At 36.7% G+C, this 20,978-nt stretch overlaps 1 protein-coding gene across 1 annotated transcript in view; it reads left to right on the forward strand.

The window, feature by feature from the left end:
• atp8a1 (ATPase phospholipid transporting 8A1) overlaps positions 1 to 20,978 on the forward strand; it is a 336,556-nt gene that overhangs the window by 182,836 nt on the left and 132,742 nt on the right. The window contains exons 22-23 of the mRNA XM_056471711.1: positions 6,776 to 6,915; positions 14,737 to 14,875. Coding sequence (XP_056327686.1) covers positions 6,776 to 6,915; positions 14,737 to 14,875 — 279 coding nt within the window. The remainder of the gene's footprint in view (positions 1 to 6,775; positions 6,916 to 14,736; positions 14,876 to 20,978) is intronic.

Here is a 20,978-nt window from a genome sequence, read left to right on the forward strand (position 1 = left end):
ATATAGGATAAAAAATTAATATTAATACAATACAAAACATACGGGGACCCACCAGAATGGGGAAGTCCCAGAGTAAAATGAGAAAATATGATACCCGGTGTTTTGGAATATGGAAAAACTCTCTACGCTGTTTTCATGTTTTTATTATTAATTTTTCTATTTTATTTCATAACTGTCTCTTTATTCCTGTTTATGTAAAGCACTTTGAATTGCTGCTGTGTATGAAATGTGCTATATAAATAAACTTGCCTTGCCTCTATTATTATTTTATTTGTCTATAATGCATACATTTATTATGATTTACTCGTGGGTTTATGATTTTTTCATTCATTCATTCAAATTTCACACGGTTAACATGCAACATTTATTGACACTTTATTAACATTTACTATGATTTAATATCTATGTAAAATCAGCTTTGTACATTTTTATTGAATGTGAACACACAAATGTCATCTCAACTTCAATTTGTGCTCATATAAATGTGAACCATGTAATTTGTATATATAAGTTGTTTGTCATTCTAAAGAAAACCTAAATAGTAAAAAAAAAACTATTATAGTGACTATTATATGATTGATCTATTGCTTCATAATAGTTTCTTTTAAAATCTGTTAATCACTTTTTCCTGATTTTTCTGTCTTTCTGATTACAGCTTGAAGCAGAGGAGAAATTGAATTGCTGCATGTCTTAGAATTCACAAGGTAATAATTCCAGCACAAGTAAGCTTGCTCATCTTCATTTTCCATTTGTACTCTCTTTTTTTAAATTAGTTAGTCTCTTCCATTCTCTGTTCTACTGAGGAGAAAAAGGCTGTACAGTGGCGGGAAATCCTTTAAAATGCTTGAATTTAAATAATCTAGGTTTGAGATGGGCTTAGATTATGGATGAAGTGATTGGACCTGCTTAAAAATGTAGTTATGTTGCTTTCATTATAATCATTCTAAAATATACTTAAACTACAAAATATCTTACCAAAATATTATTAATATTTAACCATTTCATTTATTTATTAGTTTTCCTTCAGCTTAGTCTTTTATTTATCTGGGGTCACCACAGCAGAATGAACCGCCAACTATTCTGGCATATATTTTACCCAGTAGATCACCTTCCAGCCACAACCCAGTAGTGGGAAACACCAAATACCCTCTCTCCTGCACACACACACTCATACATTATGGCCAATTTAGTTCATCAATTCACCTACAGCACATGTTTTTGGACTGTGGGGTAACTGGAGCACCCGGAGGAAACCCACACAAACACAGCGAGAACATGCTAACCCCACACAGACATGCCAACTGACTCAGCCGGGACTCGACAGTGCTAACCACTGAGCCACCGGAAAGTGCTTTAAAAGTAGAGAGTGCTTGGGAAAACTGCTTAAATTAGATTTTGAAAAAGCTGTACTGCATGACCCTGACAGAAGAACACCATGATGTTTTTACTGAACGTTTAGTACTAGATTCTCTCATATTGGTTATGATGGTAATGCTGCTGGTGTTGATGTGTTTTCTGACAGTGCCAGGAAGAGGATGTCGGTCATCATGCGAACTCCAGCAGGAAAAATCCGCCTCTACTGTAAAGAGCTGTGAGTATCAGTCTGTGCTTATTACTTGTACTTTACTTGCATTTTTTATCCGTTTAAATCAAATGCAGCGGGGAGAATAGGTATAGAACACGTCATTTTTTTTGTGGGAGTAATATTTCTAAAGGAGCTGCTAACGTGGAATTGAACCAGATTTTGGTAAAAACCCAAAAAATACAAACATAAAAATAAAACAAAACCAAAAATCTGTTATAATAAAAATGGAATAACTCGAGAATGCACTGAACTTCTGAAATTGATTGAACACTTTATATAAAAGGCCTTTTTTAATGATGACTGCTTAAAGACGCCTCTTGTATGGAAAATGAAGTCACATGAATGAGAGAATGAAGTCACACTCAACAGAGTGTCAAAATCTTGATGGTTTTGTGGGTCTCGTCTTTCAAATCTGACCTTTCATTTGTATTTTCTATTGGATTCAAGTCAGGTGATTGGGTGGGCCATTCTACAGCTTGAATTTCTTTCTCTGAAAGCATTTGTGAGTTTCATTGGCTGTGTTTTGGATCATTGTCTTGCTGAAATGTCCACCCTGGTCTCATCTTCATCATCCTGCTAATGTAGATATTGCACTGAAGTAGCTAATATTCATTTACACTGATGAGGGCAGAGGGTTGCTGAAGAACTACTGAGAGATTTCAGCTGCTGTCTGGCCTTCACTCCCTTTCTACACCTCCCTTTCTTCATGTGTTCAATACTTTTCCCTGCATCATTTAATTTTATTACACATAACTTCATTTGTAACTAATTAAATTTGTTTTCTTTACATATATGGATTTCTTTGGTTGTTATCAACCTCTGGTGAAATTTTTCAAGTCACACAGCACCTTTAGAAATATGTTTTCTGAGAAAAATGGGTGACATTCAATTATTTTCAACTTATTTTCCCCGCTGTATGTATTCGTAATGAAATAATCTGTCATTTATTGTTTTTGTTAATTCAGTAAAATGGTAAATAGCACATTTTATTTTATCTAACATTTAGAAACTTGTATTCCTCGTCCTCAAACAAAATTAAGCAACACAAAACTAAAAGAAGTGATTTCTTAATTATTTTCCCCATAGCTGCATATGCCACAACAGATTGTACATTACATACAAATGATCTGTAAAAAAAAATCATATTGTTTAAATATCCATCTTATCAGACTTTTTAGACGTTAGACAATGTAAATGTAATTTTCGAGTGTATCTTTGTACGTGTTGTTAGTAGGGTTGCACGGTTTACCGGTACTTCGGCAGCACCGCGATACTATGGCACAAAAAATATTTGCGGTGCCTCTGTAGCTTGTAAAAGGTATTATCGTCATTAATGGTTCTAACATAGTTAATGTTGCCTGTGGAAATGTCACTAAAATCCTCGCACATTTGTGCAGGCAAATAATCAAGACCACTTTATTTTATTTTAACAGTCTGCATTAAGGCTGTAGAATTTGTGACTTGTGTTTCCGATGTTTCAAACACACATTTGAAACAGTTTATTTCTGTTCCTGTGAATATGACTGGCTACAACGACCATGACAATCTCTTAAAAAGAATAACTCACTAAAGTGAAATTGAATTTATGTTGGATTCTTACCTGATAAAGCTGAAAATAATAAAACCGATGAGAGAAACTAAAAATCGCAAGAGGATACGATAAGAAAACAATAATTTTCCACTTCATATTTTGTTGAAAAAATACAAAATATCTTCTTGTAATAAATTTCATTTGGTATAATTTGTATCATAATTTTAACATCTTTTTTGTTGGTCAGTTATCTACAATTTAAACAAAAAAACAGTAATATTTGAGGTGAAGTGGCGTGCATCAAAATACGCTGATTTTCAACAGCCCATAATTCATAATTTAATAATAAGTAATAAAGTATTTCTGACAATTTGATTTATTTTGTCGATTTGAGTTATGAATTAATACATTATCATGATACTACTTAGTATCGTGATACTTCAGCTGGTATAGTATCGTGGCCTATATTTATGGTATCGTGACAACCCTACTTGATAGACATTATAGTGTTTGCAATAGAAGCTAGCAGCTCTCTTTAGCGCTCAGATGGAGACTGATGGGAAAGAGATGTTTTTCGTCTCATGTCATGTCTCAGCTGTTGTGTAATGCATTAAACCCAGATGAAATATTAACGTGTTACTATAAATGTGTTCATGGGAGAATGTCGAATTAGTCCGACATATGCTATCACTTTCTGTTTTCCTGTGTGCTGCTTTGGCTGATCGTGTAGAATGCAGAGTAGGGGAATAATGCTCTGTGTTTCTGTCTCTCAGGACACCGTGATCTATGAGCGATTAGCAGACAGTTCCAGATACAAGGACATCACCCTCAAACACCTGGAGCAGTTCGCCACCGAGGGTAAGACACACACACACACACAACACACACACACACACACACACACACACACACACACACACACTGACATCTTTATGGGAACTTTCCATAGACGTAATGATTTTACACCGTACAAACTATATGTTCTGTTCTCCTATGGCTAAACCCAAACCTCACTGGAAACAATCTGTGTTTTTTATTTTCAGAGTAGTTGTTTACATAATGAGCTGCTTTTGTCATAGGGAAAGGAAAATGTCCCCACAAGATCAAAAATTACTGGTATTTCTATACTTGTGGGGACAATTTGAAGTGAAAATGTCCCACAAGGTCAAAATGACTGGTATTTCTATACTTTTGGGGACATTTTTGAAGGGAAAATGTCAGAAATACAAGTAAATGCGCACACACACACACGTTCATACTTGCATACACTGTCAAACACACACGTTCACTCACATACAATCAAACATGCACACACAAATGCGTACTCGCATGCACTGTCAAACACACGCTCACACACATTTTCACTCACATACACACACATTACACACACTTTTTTACACTCACATACACTGTTACACACACACACACACACACACACATTCACTCATAAAGTCAAACACACTCTCACACACATTACCACTGATATACACTTGGACACACGCAATCACTCACGGACAAAACACAATAATCAAACACATTCACACTCTCTCTCTCTCTCACACACACACACACACACACACACACACACACACACACACACACACACACACACAAACATTCACTCACTAGCTCGCATACGCATTCACACTCATCCCACACACACTTATTTACACTCACATACACTGTCTCACACACACACACTCACTCAAACTCATCCACACTGTCTTGCACATTCACATACATGATCAAACACACACACATTCACTCACTAACTCACATACTCTCACACATCACACTCAGCCACACTCTTGTTTACACACACACACACACACACACACACAAACACACTCACTCTCTTGTGCACACACATTCACACTCTCTGGACCATTTTTGCATTAGCTGTTGCTTTAGTGGCAACAACTACAACAAGTAAACACAACACCATTCATACTTGCATACATGTGTGCACACATTTATGTGGGCATGCACACACTCACATTCACACTTGCATACATGAACGTGCACACACACACACAAACCTACACCCACACTCACATTCAACACTTGCGTACATGAACGCACCCACACTCTCACATTCACACTGTGTACATGCACACACACAAACTCGCATCCCACACTTGCATGTGTACACACACACATTCAGACTTGGATACTTGTGTGCACACATTCACACTTACAAGCGTGCACCTAGATTCACACTTAATACCTGTGTCCACACACACATTTACATGCATGCATGCACACATTCAGGTTCACACTTGAATACATGCACGTGCACACACAAACCTACACCCACCCACACATTCACACTTTCGTACATGAACGCACCCACACACTCACATTCACACTTGCGTACATGAACGCACCCACACTCTCACATTCACACTTGTGTACATGCACACACACAAACTCGCATCCACACTTGCATGTGTACACACACACACATTCAGACTTGGATACTGTGTGCACACATTCACACTTACAAGCGTGCACCTAGATTCACACTTAAATACCTGTCCACACACACATTTACATGCATGCATGCACACACCCATGTTAACACTTGAATACATGCACGTGCACACACAAACCTACACCCACCCACACATTCACACTTGCGTACATGAACGCACCCACACACTCACATTCACACTTGGGTACATGCGCACACACACACACACACGCATTGACATTTACATGCGTACACACACACATTCACACTAATTTGGATAAATAAAGGGACTAAGCTGAAAAGAAAATGAATGAATAAATAAATTATATAAGTGATATATAAACTTTTTAACACTATTTTACTTTTTCCCAAGTGTGTATAATCTATAGGTCACTGCTGTAAGAAAATGTCATTACTATATATATCAAATAACATAATATCAAAATAACACACTTTCAGTATCACCTTTGCTTGAAATGACCCGATCAAATCCTGTTTATATGAAATAAACCTGCTCCTGAGGTGGTTTGAGCTACCAGAACTGTTGCTATGACAACAACTCTCGGATGAGCTTTGAAGAACGAAATGATCCTGGATGGTGTGAAATCGCCAATAACCAAATCCAGCTAATTGAGTAATCCACGTATGAAGGACGGACCCCAGCACTGCTCAAGTTCATCTGAAAGAGTCACCAAAAACCAGAATAACTCATTTAAGCTAAAATTATGGCTGCATAAAAACAATATTTTTTAATAACAAAATCATGAATACTGAAATACAATCCAGTCCTTTTTGTCTGAGACATCAACCATGTACAGATGTGATACCCGGAATAGGAGATAATGCAAGTCTAATACTGGCCCTTTATATATGTATGTGCCTATATTTCTGTGTTTGCTTGAATGAACTGGCGTACTGCAGTAGTTGAGTTTCTCTGGAGGACATCGCCCTCTACTGGATGAAGTGAAAAGCATCAGCTGAATAAGATCCTTAGGCAATCAGCAGCTGTTTTTGAACATCCTGCATGAATAATTCATAATGAGCACAGATCATCCAGTCAGCTCTATTAGCTTCAGTATAAAATAAACTCCACGACTTTGTTCTTGGGGAAGATTAGAGGAAAGAGGGTTTTTTTTTTGAGAGAGAAGCTGATGTGTTCGTGTGTGTGTGCGTGTGTGTTTTGCAGGTCTACGCACACTGTGTTTCGCTGTGGCCGATATCTCAGAGTCGTCCTATCAGCAGTGGCTGGAGGTTCATCATCGCGCCTCCACCTCAATCCAAAACAGAGCCCTCAAGATGGAGGAAAGCTATGAGCTCATAGAAAAGGTGAATTTCTAATAGATTATCCAGTGTTTGTAGTTGGTTTCCATCAAGAAGTGCGCATACTATATACTGTGGGTCTATATATAAAACTGCATTAATTTATCTTTACATCACAGAAATAAATATTATTTAGAAAAAGAACTCTTGTGGACAATCTACACGCAGCTTCACAGAGGACAAAAATGTATGCATTAAAAAGTATCCGGATTCATTCAAAGTAGGATTTAAATTTGTTTATACAGTGCTACTGTTGTTTTTAATGGAAAAAAGTATAATATTCAACTCATATTCGTAATATTCAAAAGTATAACATATTGCCAGCAGTTAGCTCTCTTCAACTCTCACATTTCTGCCCACTGGAGCCAAGCAGAACTGTGCCTGGTCAGTACCCGATTCTGATTCTCTGTGGTCATTAAAGTTTGTCCAGAAAGCGCTATATAAATGCAAAGAATTATTATTATTAATATTATTGGCATCACGGTGGCACAGTGGGTAGCACGATCGCCTCACAGCAAGTAGTGTAGTGTATATGTGTGTAATGAAGGTATTATTTTTATTATTATTCATTCATTCATTCATTCATTTTCTTTCATCTTAGTCCCTTTATTAATCTGGGGTTGCCACAGCGGAACGAACCGCCAACTTCACTGGGAAACATCTGTACACGCTCATTCACACAGATAAATTATAGACAGTTTTTAGCTTACCCAATTCAACTATACCGCATGTCTTTGGACTTGTGGAGGAAACTGGAGCACCCGGAGGAAACCCACGCAAACACGGGGAGAACAAGCAAACTCCACATATATATATATATATATATATATATATATATTACTATATATATATATATATATATATATGTATGTATATATGTATATATGTATATGTATATGTGTAATGCATATGTAATTTTGTTTAAATAATTGCGGGTGGCTCAGTGGTTAGCACTGTCACCTCACAGCAAGAAGGTCACTAGTTCGTGCCCTGGCTGGGCCAGTTGGCATTTTTGTATGGAATTTGCATGTTCTCCCCACGTTGGCGTGGGTTTCCTCTGGGGGCTCCGGTTTCCTCCCACAGTCAAAAGACATGCCTTAAGTGAACTGAATAAACTAAATTGGTCATACTGTAAGAGTGTGTGTGAATCAGTGTATATGGTATTTCTCAGTACCGGGTTGTGGCTGAAAGGGCATCTGCTGCATATGCTGGAATAGTTGGCAGTTCATTCTGCTGTGGCAACCTCTGAAACAGAGACTAAGCTGAATGAATGAATGAATTGCAGCCTTGATGAGTATAAGAGGCTTTTAATAAAACCCCTGCCAACCCCAAACTTGATTTCAGACCATGTTGCCAGTTGTTCTTCCTCAGACAATAATAGTTATCAAGAACAAAGCAGCCGTGATGTTCACTTCTAACTGACTCCTCATCCGCACAAACTCCTAAGGTCATTTGTCTTCCTAAGAGAAAGACGATGTGAGGGAAAAGTCATATTTCACCAGTGACACTTGCTTTAACAGCTCTGGGGAATATGAGGACAGTCTGGAGGTTATACAGCAGGCCTGCCTTCTCCTGTAGAGCTTCAGTTTGATCAATGAGAGCTGGTTTTCTGTCCGCACATGGCATCCCAAAAAAACTCGATTTGGCTGAAAGTGTGAGGAAATACAGTGGAAGTCTGAGCTCTGGAAGTGCTTCTCAAACATGGCCGACCTCCATCATTAATCACAGACTCCAGCTGAGCTGCCAACCTTTCACAGAAAATGGATCTAATCAATCATTTGACATAAAAGCCTCTCGTCTGACAGGTGTAATGACAGCTTTCTGGCAGCAGGTGGCGACACTGACACTTAATGTTTCTGTTTATATCAGAGGATCAGCAGCTAAGCTAGGGATAGGACACGAATCTCATATCATGATATATACAAGTCATGTCAAATCCCAATAACGATATACAGTCAAAGACTAAATTATTCGGCCTCCTGTGAATTTTTGTTTTCTTTTTCAAAAATTTCCCAAATGATATTTAACAGAGCAAGGGATTTTTCACAGTATTTCCTATAATTTTTTTCTTCTGGAGAAAGTCTTCTGTTCTATTTCAGCTAGAATAAAAGCAGTTCTTAATTTTTAAAAAACATTTTCAAGTTCAATATTATTAGCCCCCTTAAGCAATATTTTTTCGATTGTCTACAGCAGGGGTTGGAAATCTTTTTCAGCAAAGAGCTGTTTCTGACTTTTTGGCAAATGCATTTATTTAAGAAGCCATTGGGAATTTTGCCATCACCACTCATGAATGTTGTTTGAATTTACATGCTCAAGCTTACCATAGAAATGTAAGTTGTTTGCCCTTTATTGGTGTTTCAATTCAAGTTCATACACGGCGCCGCACACGCATTGGTCGAAACGTCCTTACTGTGTGTTCACACTGAAGGCGGTGAGAGCGTCAAAGAACGCTACATTGATCTCGTATTTAAAGGAGCCGTTGCAGCATATCATATCAGTTACATTCCCGCATCAAACATGCTTTCTAGCGTCAAAATGTTGCTCACTTATAGAGTGGAGGAACTATGACGTCACCTTGTAGGCTAATCGGCTACTAGCATAAAACTGTTTCCCTCGATAAAATCCCCATAGGATTTTCCCATAGGTTTTTCGAAGATTGCAAATAATAAGCTCTGTGTTCAAACACTGTTCATTACACTTACACATTTTGTCCAGCCGGAAAATCCTCACACGAAAATACAACTTTTATCACTTTTGGATCTTAAATGCAAACGCAAGAACTGAAAAGCTAACATTAGGCTATAAACGGACAACAGTGCCTTCGGGCCACTCGCCTGTGATATCAGCACAACCCCGCTAAAGACAACTTTTTAAGCTTATTTTTATAATATTGCTCAAACTGAAACAGCTTATATGGCTTTTTTATGAACGCTATTTTTTGTATTTATTTATTTATTCATTTATTTATTTATTTATTTATTCATTTATTTATTTATTTATTTATTTATTCAGAGTTCGCCACAGCGGAATAAACCGCCAACTATTCCAGCATGTGTTATACACAGGGGATGCCCTTCCAGCCGCAACCCAGTACTGGGAAACACCCAAACACACTGATTCACACACTACGGCCGTTTGTGTTTACACAATTCACTTATAGCGCATGTCTTTAGGCTGTGGGAGAGACCGGAGCACCTGGAGGAAACCAACACCTACATGAAAAGAACATGCAAACTCCACATAGAAATGCCAACCGGCCCAGTTAGATAGATAGATGGATGGATAGATAGATAGTAATGTAGAACTACCCAGAGTCATAAAAGCCCATATTTATGCTAGGAAACTTACTGTACATACAATTTTATTTTATTCATTTTTGATGAGCTGAAATAAGGCCGAGAGACAGTAAAACACCAATTGTCGGATTTTCTACACTAAAAAATTTACTTTTGCTGCTTATTCAAACTACTTTTTAGATAGATAGATAGATAGATAGATAGATAGATAGATAGATAGATAGATAGATAGATAGATAGATAGATAGATAGATAGATAGATAGATAGATAGATAGAGATTGACAGATAGATAGAAATTGACAGATAGATAGATTGACAGTCCAAATGTTTAAGTATATAAATACAAAATAACTATTAATAAAATATAAAACACTTTTCGAAAACGAATGATTCTTAGGATCAGCATAAAATATAGCTAAATAAAATGCCAAATGTAAAGATTGTACTTTCAAGAAGCAAATTTTACACAATGCTGTTATTCATGATTCTGTTTGAATCCTCATCATGCAGTGTTTCTCAACCACATTCCTGGAGGACCACCAACACTGCATGTTTTGGATGTCTCATTTGTCTGTCACACCCATTAAAGGTCTTTCAGTCTCTGCTGATGATCTGAATCAGGTGTGTTTGGTTAGGGAGACATGGAAAATGTGCAGAGCTGGTGGCCCTCCTGGAACGTGGTTGAGAAACACTGTCATAATGATTGATGTGTAATATTGTGCTCATATAAATGATAAAAAAAGTATTACCATAAACAATGAATTTTGTGACACCACAGAATAAAAAATAGAGCATAATATCAAATGATAGACCTTTGATTTTCTGTGTTCCTTCATTTCGATTGTTCAGAAATCATTCTAATATGCTTATTTTTGCTTTGTTTATTTTTAATAATTTTTTATTATAAAATATGAAAACTGAATGCATTTTGTTATGATTCTTTTAAAGGAACTGCTATTTTATGCTATTTTGCTTTGCAAAATACAAATATTCGTATCAATTTAGTGCATAAATATATATATATAATATCATTTCTTTATACCCCCCTCAAAACTTCATTAAATATATATGAGGTTTGCATCAGCTGTGAGGTTCTGCTTGAGACTCACTGTAACTCAGAGTATATTAAGGCTGAAATGAGGGAAATTCTTTTTTGTTTGTTTGTTTCGAAGTGTGAAGCGTGGGCGGCATGGTGCCTCAGTGGTTAGCACTGTCACCTCACAGCAATAAAGTCACTGGTTCGAATCCCAACTGGGACAGTTGGCATTTCTGTGTGAAGTTTGCATGTTCTCCCCTGTTTTGGCGTGGGTTTCCTCCGGGTGCTTTGGTTTTCCCCACAGTCCAAAGACATACACTACAGACAATTAAGTTTATTCAATTCACCTATAGTGCAAGTAAGTAATGGTTTATTTATATAGCACCTTTTCCAGACATTGAGTCACAAAGTGCCTTTACAATAAGAGAAAACAACTAAAAGAACACATGACAATAAAAGAACACATGTTAAAACTAATTAAAAATCCAAATACAGAAACACTAATACTGTTAATTAAAAGCTTGACCAAAAAAAGTGGGTCTTTAAATGCTTTTTAAAAAGTTCAGCTGATCCCAGAGTTCTCAGTGCTATCGGGAGAGAGTTCCAGAGCCGTGGGGCCACCACACAGAAAGCATGGTCACCTTTAGTCTTAAGACGAGTTCTGGGAATGGCTAACAGGTCTTTGCCAGAAGACCTCAGAGACCGGCTACATGAGTGACTGCTTTTATCTGCCATCTCTTCCTTTGACACAACATCTTTGATTTTCGCAATGTTCCTCAGGTGAAAAAAGCATGTACGAACAACAGACTTAACATGGCTATTAAAGCACAGAGCTCGATCAAAAATGACACCAAGATTTCTAATATCACTGCAATTTGAATATGACAAACCCCCAAAAACTTGCCTGATCATAGGGGTGATGCTATCTGGAGCAAAAATGAACATTTCTGTTTTATCAGCGTTCAGTTGCAGAAAATTGTCTGCCATCCATTTAGTGTATGTGTGTGAATGAGAGTGTATTGATGTTTCCCAGTGCTGGGTTGCAGCTGGAAAGGCATCTGCTGTGTAAAACATATGCTGGATAAGTTGGCGGTCCACTCCGCTGTAGTGACCCCTGATATATAAGGGAAGTTCATGAATGAATGTGAAGTTTGTCAAACTTGAAAGGGATAGAAATGGGTTTGACTTCCCCCATTTTCTCAGTTACCTCTTATTTCAGGGTTAACATACTCTGAGTTTTGACTTTCTGAAACCGACCCCTGATCTCCATATCAGTGTAGAGTTTACAGCACGCTTGCAGAGTCTCTTTCTCTTTTTTACTTCTTCTCTTTGGTGCAGCTGACTTTCCTCCACAGGGTCTTGTCAAAATCCTGTCCGCTCCAAATAGGATCACGGCTGGTCAAAGGGTCTGCGGGCTTCCTGAGAAAAACACATTAACAGTCCATGCACCCTTTTTTCCTCTCACACATGAATTTGCGAACCAACATGAGATGCACTTTCTCTAAGGGCCTTCTACTCCTACATTTTGCTTCTGAGTAATGGAAACCAGTGCCAGAAAAGAATAATACAAGTTTAAAGGGCTGTCTACAGCTGAAATGGTTGCATGTCTTTCATTGTATGAAATGTAAACAAACAATATTTTATGCTCATGTACAGTTGAAGAATTATTCGCCCTCCTATGAATTAGTTTTTTTCTTTTTCAGATATTTCCCAAATGATGTTTAGTAGAGCAAGGAATTTTTCACAGTATTTCCTATAATATTGTTTCTTCTGGAGAAAGTCTTATTTGTTTTATTTTGGCTAGAATAAAAGCAGTTTTTAGCTTTTTTTTTAAACATTTTAAGGTCAATATTAGCCCCCTTAAGCAATATATTGTTTCGATTGTCTACAGCAGTGGTTCCCAACGTAGTGGTCAGGGGACAATGAGAGGGGGTCGCCTGGTGATTTCCAATAATCAAATCAATTTTAATAAACTGTAAAATTACTATATTTTATCCATAACCTACAGAAGATAAAAATAGTAACATAAAAATATCAAATAAAACATGCAAATAAAAAGCCATCAGTTTTCAATAGTTTTTCCCATTGGATTGTGACTCCTAGGGGTCTTTACATTACAAGAGCCACAGCCATAGCATCATTTGCAATAGATTGATTTTACGGCATCACCCTAAACTTTCTGGTATCTTTATGGCACTCCAAAATTAAACCAGGAATAAAGTCTTGCTGTAAACATTGTGCCGTTAGGTGAGGTTAAAACAGTCCCATTAGGTGAGGTTAATATTAAATTAAACAAAGGAATAAATGACTATAAAAGATTATATAGTTTTTAGACTGTTGCACTTTTTTGTGTTGTCAATATGATGATAATGGGGGGTCGTGAGTTATTTTGGGGGTCGTGGGCTGAGAAGTTTGGGAGCCCCTAGTCTACAATACAAACCGTATTTATACAATGACATACCTTATTTCTCACTTGCCTAGTTAACCTAATTAACCTAAATATCTAGTAAAAATGATGTACTGTCATCATGGCAAAGATAAAAGAAATCTGTTATTAGGAATTAGTTATTAAAACTATTATGTTTAGAAATGTGCTGAAAAACCCAATTTTCCAGTTTTTCAACCCAATTTTGGGAGTTAATGGGACTAAAGTAACTGCCGGATATTTTTTTTTAAAAATGGGATCATATTAAATAGGACCAAATTTAACCCAATGTTTTGGTTGGTTCATATTTTACCTAATTTGTGTTTAAGCAACCCAGCATTTCTTTAGTATCTATTTCTGTATGTATTTGGTATGAAATTGTGTTGAAAGTAAGATCAATTTCAAATAAAAACCTCAGTAGTGTGAGATAAGATGCAGTATTCATCAATAGATTGATGTTAGGCCTGTCACTAAATCTATTTTTTGTAGTACGATATATAGCAACAAATGTTTTGCTTTAAACATATAAATATTGACACCATAATGGCATCGTAATGCAAGTACACTCTTCATTTAATTTCATTTAATTATTGTCATTTTAATAATTTAATAATTAGGCATTGGAATCAGAATGTGAAAATGTAAATCCTAAACAAACAAATAATGATAATGATAAATGTTAATAAAATAAGTGCAAAATAAGAAGAACTAGTAAAAAGGTAACAGATCTGTTTTCCATCATCAGGCACCCTCATGAAAATATACTATAGTAATTCATAGTAAAAACTATGGTGTTTCTTTTTTACCTATACTGACACCTCCAATAGTGATACAGATGTTGCACAATCAGCTAAAATGTTGCTAGAATTGATTCGTGTGTTTGGGTGATATATATTGCAAAAATGATTGAGGCCGTGTTCAAGTGTTGTGCGATTAAGTCGATATATTGATTAAGGGTCTCATTGATGTTCTCTATTTCACTCTGCTTGATACTTTAATGATAGTGGGTTTTGAATGAAATTGTGTACAGTATGTATAGTATTCAAAGTTTTGGTCTGTTTCTCCACAGAACCTGCAGTTGCTGGGAGCCACGGCCATTGAAGACAAACTTCAAGACAAAGTGCCAGAAACCATCGAGACCCTCATGAAGGCCGACATTAAGATCTGGATCCTGACAGGAGACAAGCAGGAGACCGCCATCAACATAGGTGAGGAGTAAACCTACAACTGACAGCTTGTGGCAATACACTTTGGTCACACTTTGTTTTGATGGTCCGTTTGTTGAATTAAGTTACATTGCATCTATAGGCCTACAGAATTTTTGTCTTGTTTGATTATTTACTTAGTTATTTTAATTTCAGTTTATTCATTGTAGATGGCCCACAATCTCGTCTCAAGGTTTTTAAGGATTTGCTAAACTGTTTTTAATTTGGATTAATTGACTTTGACTATGACTAAAACTATATCATAGGCATCAAGTAAATGCACCTTTCAGATAAATCTCTCTTATAATATTTTGTCTTATGTCATGGAATATTAAATTGTTTATTAATTAATGGAGAATAATTGTTATTCAAATGTAGTTAATAATTAAATTATTAACTACATTTTTATGAAATATTTGTTTTAGCATTTTATATTTGACACTTAAAAATACATGTGGGTTTATTTAATTATTATTATTATTATTATTAATATTATTATTAATATTATTGCTATTTAATCAAAAGTAAAATAAATGTTTCTTATGCTAATAACTTTTTTTGCGCTATAACAATTTTTTTTTAATAAATGAAGATTTCTTATGGTATACATAAAGGGAACATGTACCTGTCATTATTGATTGTTGTATTTTATTTTTTCATATGTGTCTTATGAGAACAGAGTAAAATTTAGTTTATTTTAAAGGGGTGGTCCACTATGATATCATATTTTAAGCTTTTGTTGATGTGTAATGTAGCTGTGTGAACAGAAACATCTCTAAATGTAATATGCTCAAAGTTCAATGCGTTCAAAGTTCAAAAAATACATCCGGGTTAATGATGTCATAAACCCTTCAGGTTACACACATACACCCCGCGCAGCAAAGGGGCATGGCCAGAGGCGCTGTAATGTTATAACAGAGACCCTTCTTGGTGATGTGGAGCTGATCTGTGAATCACAGAACATTATGTTAGCTGACCAATCAGAGCCTCTTGAGGGCGGGTCTTTAGAGGAACTAGGAAATATGACAGTCGTTTTCATGTTAGCTGAGTAGCTGTATATAATCAAAGTAAGATAAATGAAAAAATAACGAGATTTTCTACAAGTGAAGCATGAGCACACATTGCTCTATTAGAAATGAGTTATGAGTTATGAGCTATTATGTTTAGAAATTTGTTAAAAAAAAATCCTCTCTCTGTTAAATAGAAATTGGGGAGAAAAAAAAGAGGGGGGCTAATAATTCTGACTTAAACTGTATATGTGTATATATATATATATATATATATATATATATATATATATATATATATATATATATATATATATATATATATATATATATATGAAAATATAAACAGAGCTATCTGTTTTTTTTAAGTGAATAATAATTTGTATACATTTATATAATACATAACTCACTGGCTAATCTTGCAAATGGCAAAATGTCTATCAAAATATGATACAATTTAAGAGTAAATTCCTCACTGACATTAAGCAGTGTTTCTCTCCCTAATTTAAATGCTCAAAAATATACACTCATATCATTCTGCAGACCTCTCAAATAAACACAGGCCTTCCTGACCGGCCATCTGTCGCACAGGTACACGGTGTTCGGTTTCTGTCCTCATCTAAAAGCTGACGCAACACATGTCCTCATCTGTCCTGCAAAACTGCTGTCCAGCATTAGCCCGTCTGCTGTGAGGCTTTCTAACAGGCCTCATGTTAAACACTCGGGTCAGAAAAACACACTGACAGAGCTCAGTCTGTGGCTGTTGACCAGCGCTGATCCTGAATCAGCTCATTGTGTCCAGCTGAAAACGCACTTGCTCTGAGAGGAAGAGTTTTTACTGGACCTCCTCTTGGCTGCAGTGCTCTAAAGTAAAGACAGCTATGTCTGTGTTTACTTTGTGGCTTTTTTTTCTTTTTGTAATTTATCATTTGGTTAAATTGGAGGATGACAAGAGACATGGGTTCCAGAACCCTTTGCCAGTGTCATTAAATGTGTCTGAGGTGGTGTGGAGTAATGGAGAGGACCAGCAGTATGCAAACGTAATATTTTACTTCCAGTAGCCACTAATATTTTCTTACATAATAACCTGTATGGGATGTGCTGGATGAGAAAATATGAAGTATTCAATAAAATAAAAAGTACAGTAACTGTTTTAGGAAAATATAGCCACGCTTTACAATACATTTTTATTAGTTAATGTATTTACTAACATGAACTAATAATCAACAATACTTGTACAGCATTTACTAATCATTTACTAATGTGTTATAAAATACAAATTCATTCATTAATTTTCCTTTGGCTTAGTCTCTATTTCAGAGGCTGCCACAGCGGAATGAACCGCCAACTATTCCAGCATGTTTTACACAGCGGATGCCCTTCCAGCCACAACCCAGTATTGGGAAATACCCATACACACTCATTCACACACACACTCATACACTACGGACAATTTAGTTTATTCAATTCACCTATAGCATGTCTTTGGACTGTGGGGGAAACCGGAGCACCCAGAGGAAACCCACACCAACACAGGGAGAACATGCAAACTCCACACAGAAACACCAAAGTCTTTCTTTCAACCTTGTCATGAAACAACTTTTAATACAGTCACTCTTTAACTTCAAAGTTATTAAAATACCCTAAAATTATTTATTTAATTATAAAATATTCATACAATGTATGATGTACTGTACACTACCTGACAAATGTCTTGTTGCCTATCCAAGTTTTTGGAACAACACATAATAACTTGACTTCTAGTTGATCATTTGGTATCAGAAGTGGCTTATATGAAAGGCGAAGGCCTCTAGATTACGCTTATTTTACCAAAATAAAATATGATCATGCCTTGATTTTTAATTATTTAATTAGGACAGTAAGGTCTGACTTTGCTTAGAGAAAACTCTTGTCGCTTAACAGAAATAATGTCCAGTATAGAATATAAAGTCATGGTGCAGTGGAAAAAGAATGAATATTGTGTATGACTTGCATGAGCTTGGAGGACTGCATCCATACATCTCTGCAATGACTCAAATAACGTATTAATAAAGTCATCTGGAATGGCAAAGAAAGCGTTCCTGCAGGACTCCCAGAGTTCATCAAGATTCTTTGGATTCATCTTCTATGCCTCCGTCTTACCCCAAAACATGCTCAATAATGTTTATGTCTGGTGACTGAGCTGGCCAATCCTGGAGCAGTTTCTTTGCTTTCAGGAACTTTGTGGAGGCTGAAGTATGAGAAGGAGCGCTATCCTGCTGAAGAATTTACTCTCTCCTGTGGTTTGTAATGTAATGGGCAGCACAAATGTCTTGATACCTCAGGCTGCTGATGTTGCCATCCATTTTGCAGATCCTTCGTACACCCCCATACTGAATGTAACCCCAAACCATGATTTTTCCTTCACTAAACTTGACAGATCACTGTTAGAATGTTGGGTTCATGTGGGTTCCAGTAGGTCTTCTGCAGTATTTGTGATGATTGGGATGCAGTTCAACAGATGATTCATCAGAAAAATATACCTTCTGACAACATAGACAACAAGACTTTTGTCAGGGAGTGTATATTTATACAGTGCTCAGCATAAATGAGTATACCCCCTTTTGAAAGTGAATATTTTTACCCATTTCTCAGTAAATATAGGCTATTGTTTTGGTATTTTTTTTAAACTAAACACTTTATCCATGATAGCTATTATCATAAAATAAGAGTTTGGTCACCTAACATCTTTAGGAGTAAACAAACAACAAACAAAATGTAAACAATTTTAAATTATTTGTTTCTCTTTTTTATCTTGTTTATAATGATCATATTTAATATGGTTCTCCAATATATTAATTCGAGAATACTAATTCTTGGACTGTGATTTTCAGTTTTTTGTTAGATTAGTTCCAGTTTCGTCCTTGCTGCTAACTATTTTAATGTACAGTGTATCACAAATATATAGAGTTCTGTTAGGGGTGTGCTCATTTATGCAGAGCACTATATATTATTTTTATTATTGTCATTTTTTGGAGAAGGTTACCGTACCATTTTACATCTTAGAACTATGTAATTTAGCTTTTTTTGTGACTTAAGAAAAAGTAAATATCCTCTTTAGTCTATTTTAAAACCTAAATGCGTACATCAACATCTCAGCATGTTTAAAAAAATCTATGGTGCCTTCATTTCCCACCCTTGCGCGGTCCAAAAACAGATGAAAACTATCAGAAGAGAAATGAAGCCTGGCTCTGTGCAGTAGAGGGCTGTTTAATCTGGGGTTTGTGGGCACTTAGAGCTGTTTGGCCGCCTCTCTCGTGAAGCCGCTCCAGTTCTTATTAATGCATAAGACCATTAAGCAGGGGCGGAGTGAGGAAGAGCTGCTTTCCACACTGTGCTGCTGCTGGGCTGTTTCTCCTGGCCGCTGGGTGCCACTGTAAAGCCTCAGAGATTAAAGCCCAAACAAACAGCATGTGGCCAATGCAAACAACTCAACATGCCCTCCTCTCACCCGCAGCCAATGCCAGCAGACTGAATGAATGAAAACCCACCGGGCAGCAGCAGCACAGAGCCAAACACACTCCTACAGATTCTGCTGCGTCATGCAGGTGTCAATAACTGGGTTTCCATCTTGCCTCTGTTAATGCACATTTTGAAGTAACGGCTGATGGAAATGCTAATATCACACCCAAAAATGAAAATGTAACGCCATTTACTCTCCCTCAAAATTTTCCATACCTTTTTATGAGCTTCCTTTTTCTGTTTAACACCAAAGACGTTATTTTGAATAATGTTGTAAGCCTGTAACCATTTATTAGGAAAAAAAACAATACTATGGAAGTCAATGGTTACAGGTTTCTATCATTTTTCAAATTAATTTATTTTGTGTTCAAAAGACAAAGGGAAGTAAGCAAACAAGGACAGAATTTAATTTTGGGTGAGCTATCCCTTTAATTCCAATACAATGTCGTAACATTTTGAGTTCATAACATTTTGATTTAGTGGTTAATTCATATGAATTCGTGTGATCTCATTCATACAATTTAGTATGATTTGCTCATCCCCCAATGATGGTTTTGGGGCGGGGTTGGGTGCCACGCCTCCTTAAAAGTCAAAATACGACTGAACTCGAGTACGAATTAGCCACTAAACTGTCAAATGTAAAATAGTTAGTTTCCTTGAGATCAGACTGTTTAATTTACAAACAAGTTTTTATTCATTCATTTAATACACTTTAATGTTGGCAGTGGTGAAGTTTGTCTTGGACAATAGGCTCACATTTGCAAACACTTTACCACAAAGCGGTGCTCATTTATTTAGAGATCTGCGCGGGACTGAAATTTAAATCCCGCTTCCGCAAGGTTTAATACCGCACCCAACCTCTCCTGCCGTATATTCAGCCTTTGTTCATTCACTGCCCGACCCGACCCAAGCGTTCCCGCAAAATTTAGATCTGGTTTTCAAAATCTCTCGTTAAAATTGGGCACTACCAAAAGAGAGAAATAACAGATAAAACTGTAGGTTGTGCAAGGATTGTAGGCTAATTGTCATTTTGTTTGCCTATTTGTGAAGAGACATGAGTGCCGCGTGGCGTGCGGTGAGGTTTGTGGCTTTCAAAGTCAGATTTACAAACATATCCACTCAATATATTTGCCAACTACAGATGGCTTTTCATATATCAGGTAGCAGGTACATACTGGGCCACGGAAGAACGTGGAGCGATTAAACAGGCCTCCCAAAAACACCCAGCTGGATGTTACAGAGTCCAGTCAGCCTATTACAAGCGACACACACACAGACAGAGCACCACAGCGGATGCGCGCTCTCACTTCCACATTCATATTTCACATTTAGGTGCTTATTGTCATGACAAATAACTCTACATTCGTATTGCCAAAGCTGTGGAGCATTGCTGTGTACAAACTACTGCAAAAAGGGCAGTAGTGCTGTCTCTCACACACACATACACAAACAGCACTACGGCAGAGCGTGCACTCTTTCTTTCGGGAGTGCTATATACAGTACGCAGGTGCCCGCTCCCGTTAAAATTACACCAGAGTTCCCGACTGCTACCACGTTTTATTCAGAAATTTATTCCTACGCCGCAAGAAAACAACTGG

This window comes from Danio aesculapii, chromosome 14 (assembly GCF_903798145.1).
Source record: "Danio aesculapii chromosome 14, fDanAes4.1, whole genome shotgun sequence".
NCBI classification, from domain to species: domain Eukaryota; kingdom Metazoa; phylum Chordata; class Actinopteri; order Cypriniformes; family Danionidae; genus Danio; species Danio aesculapii.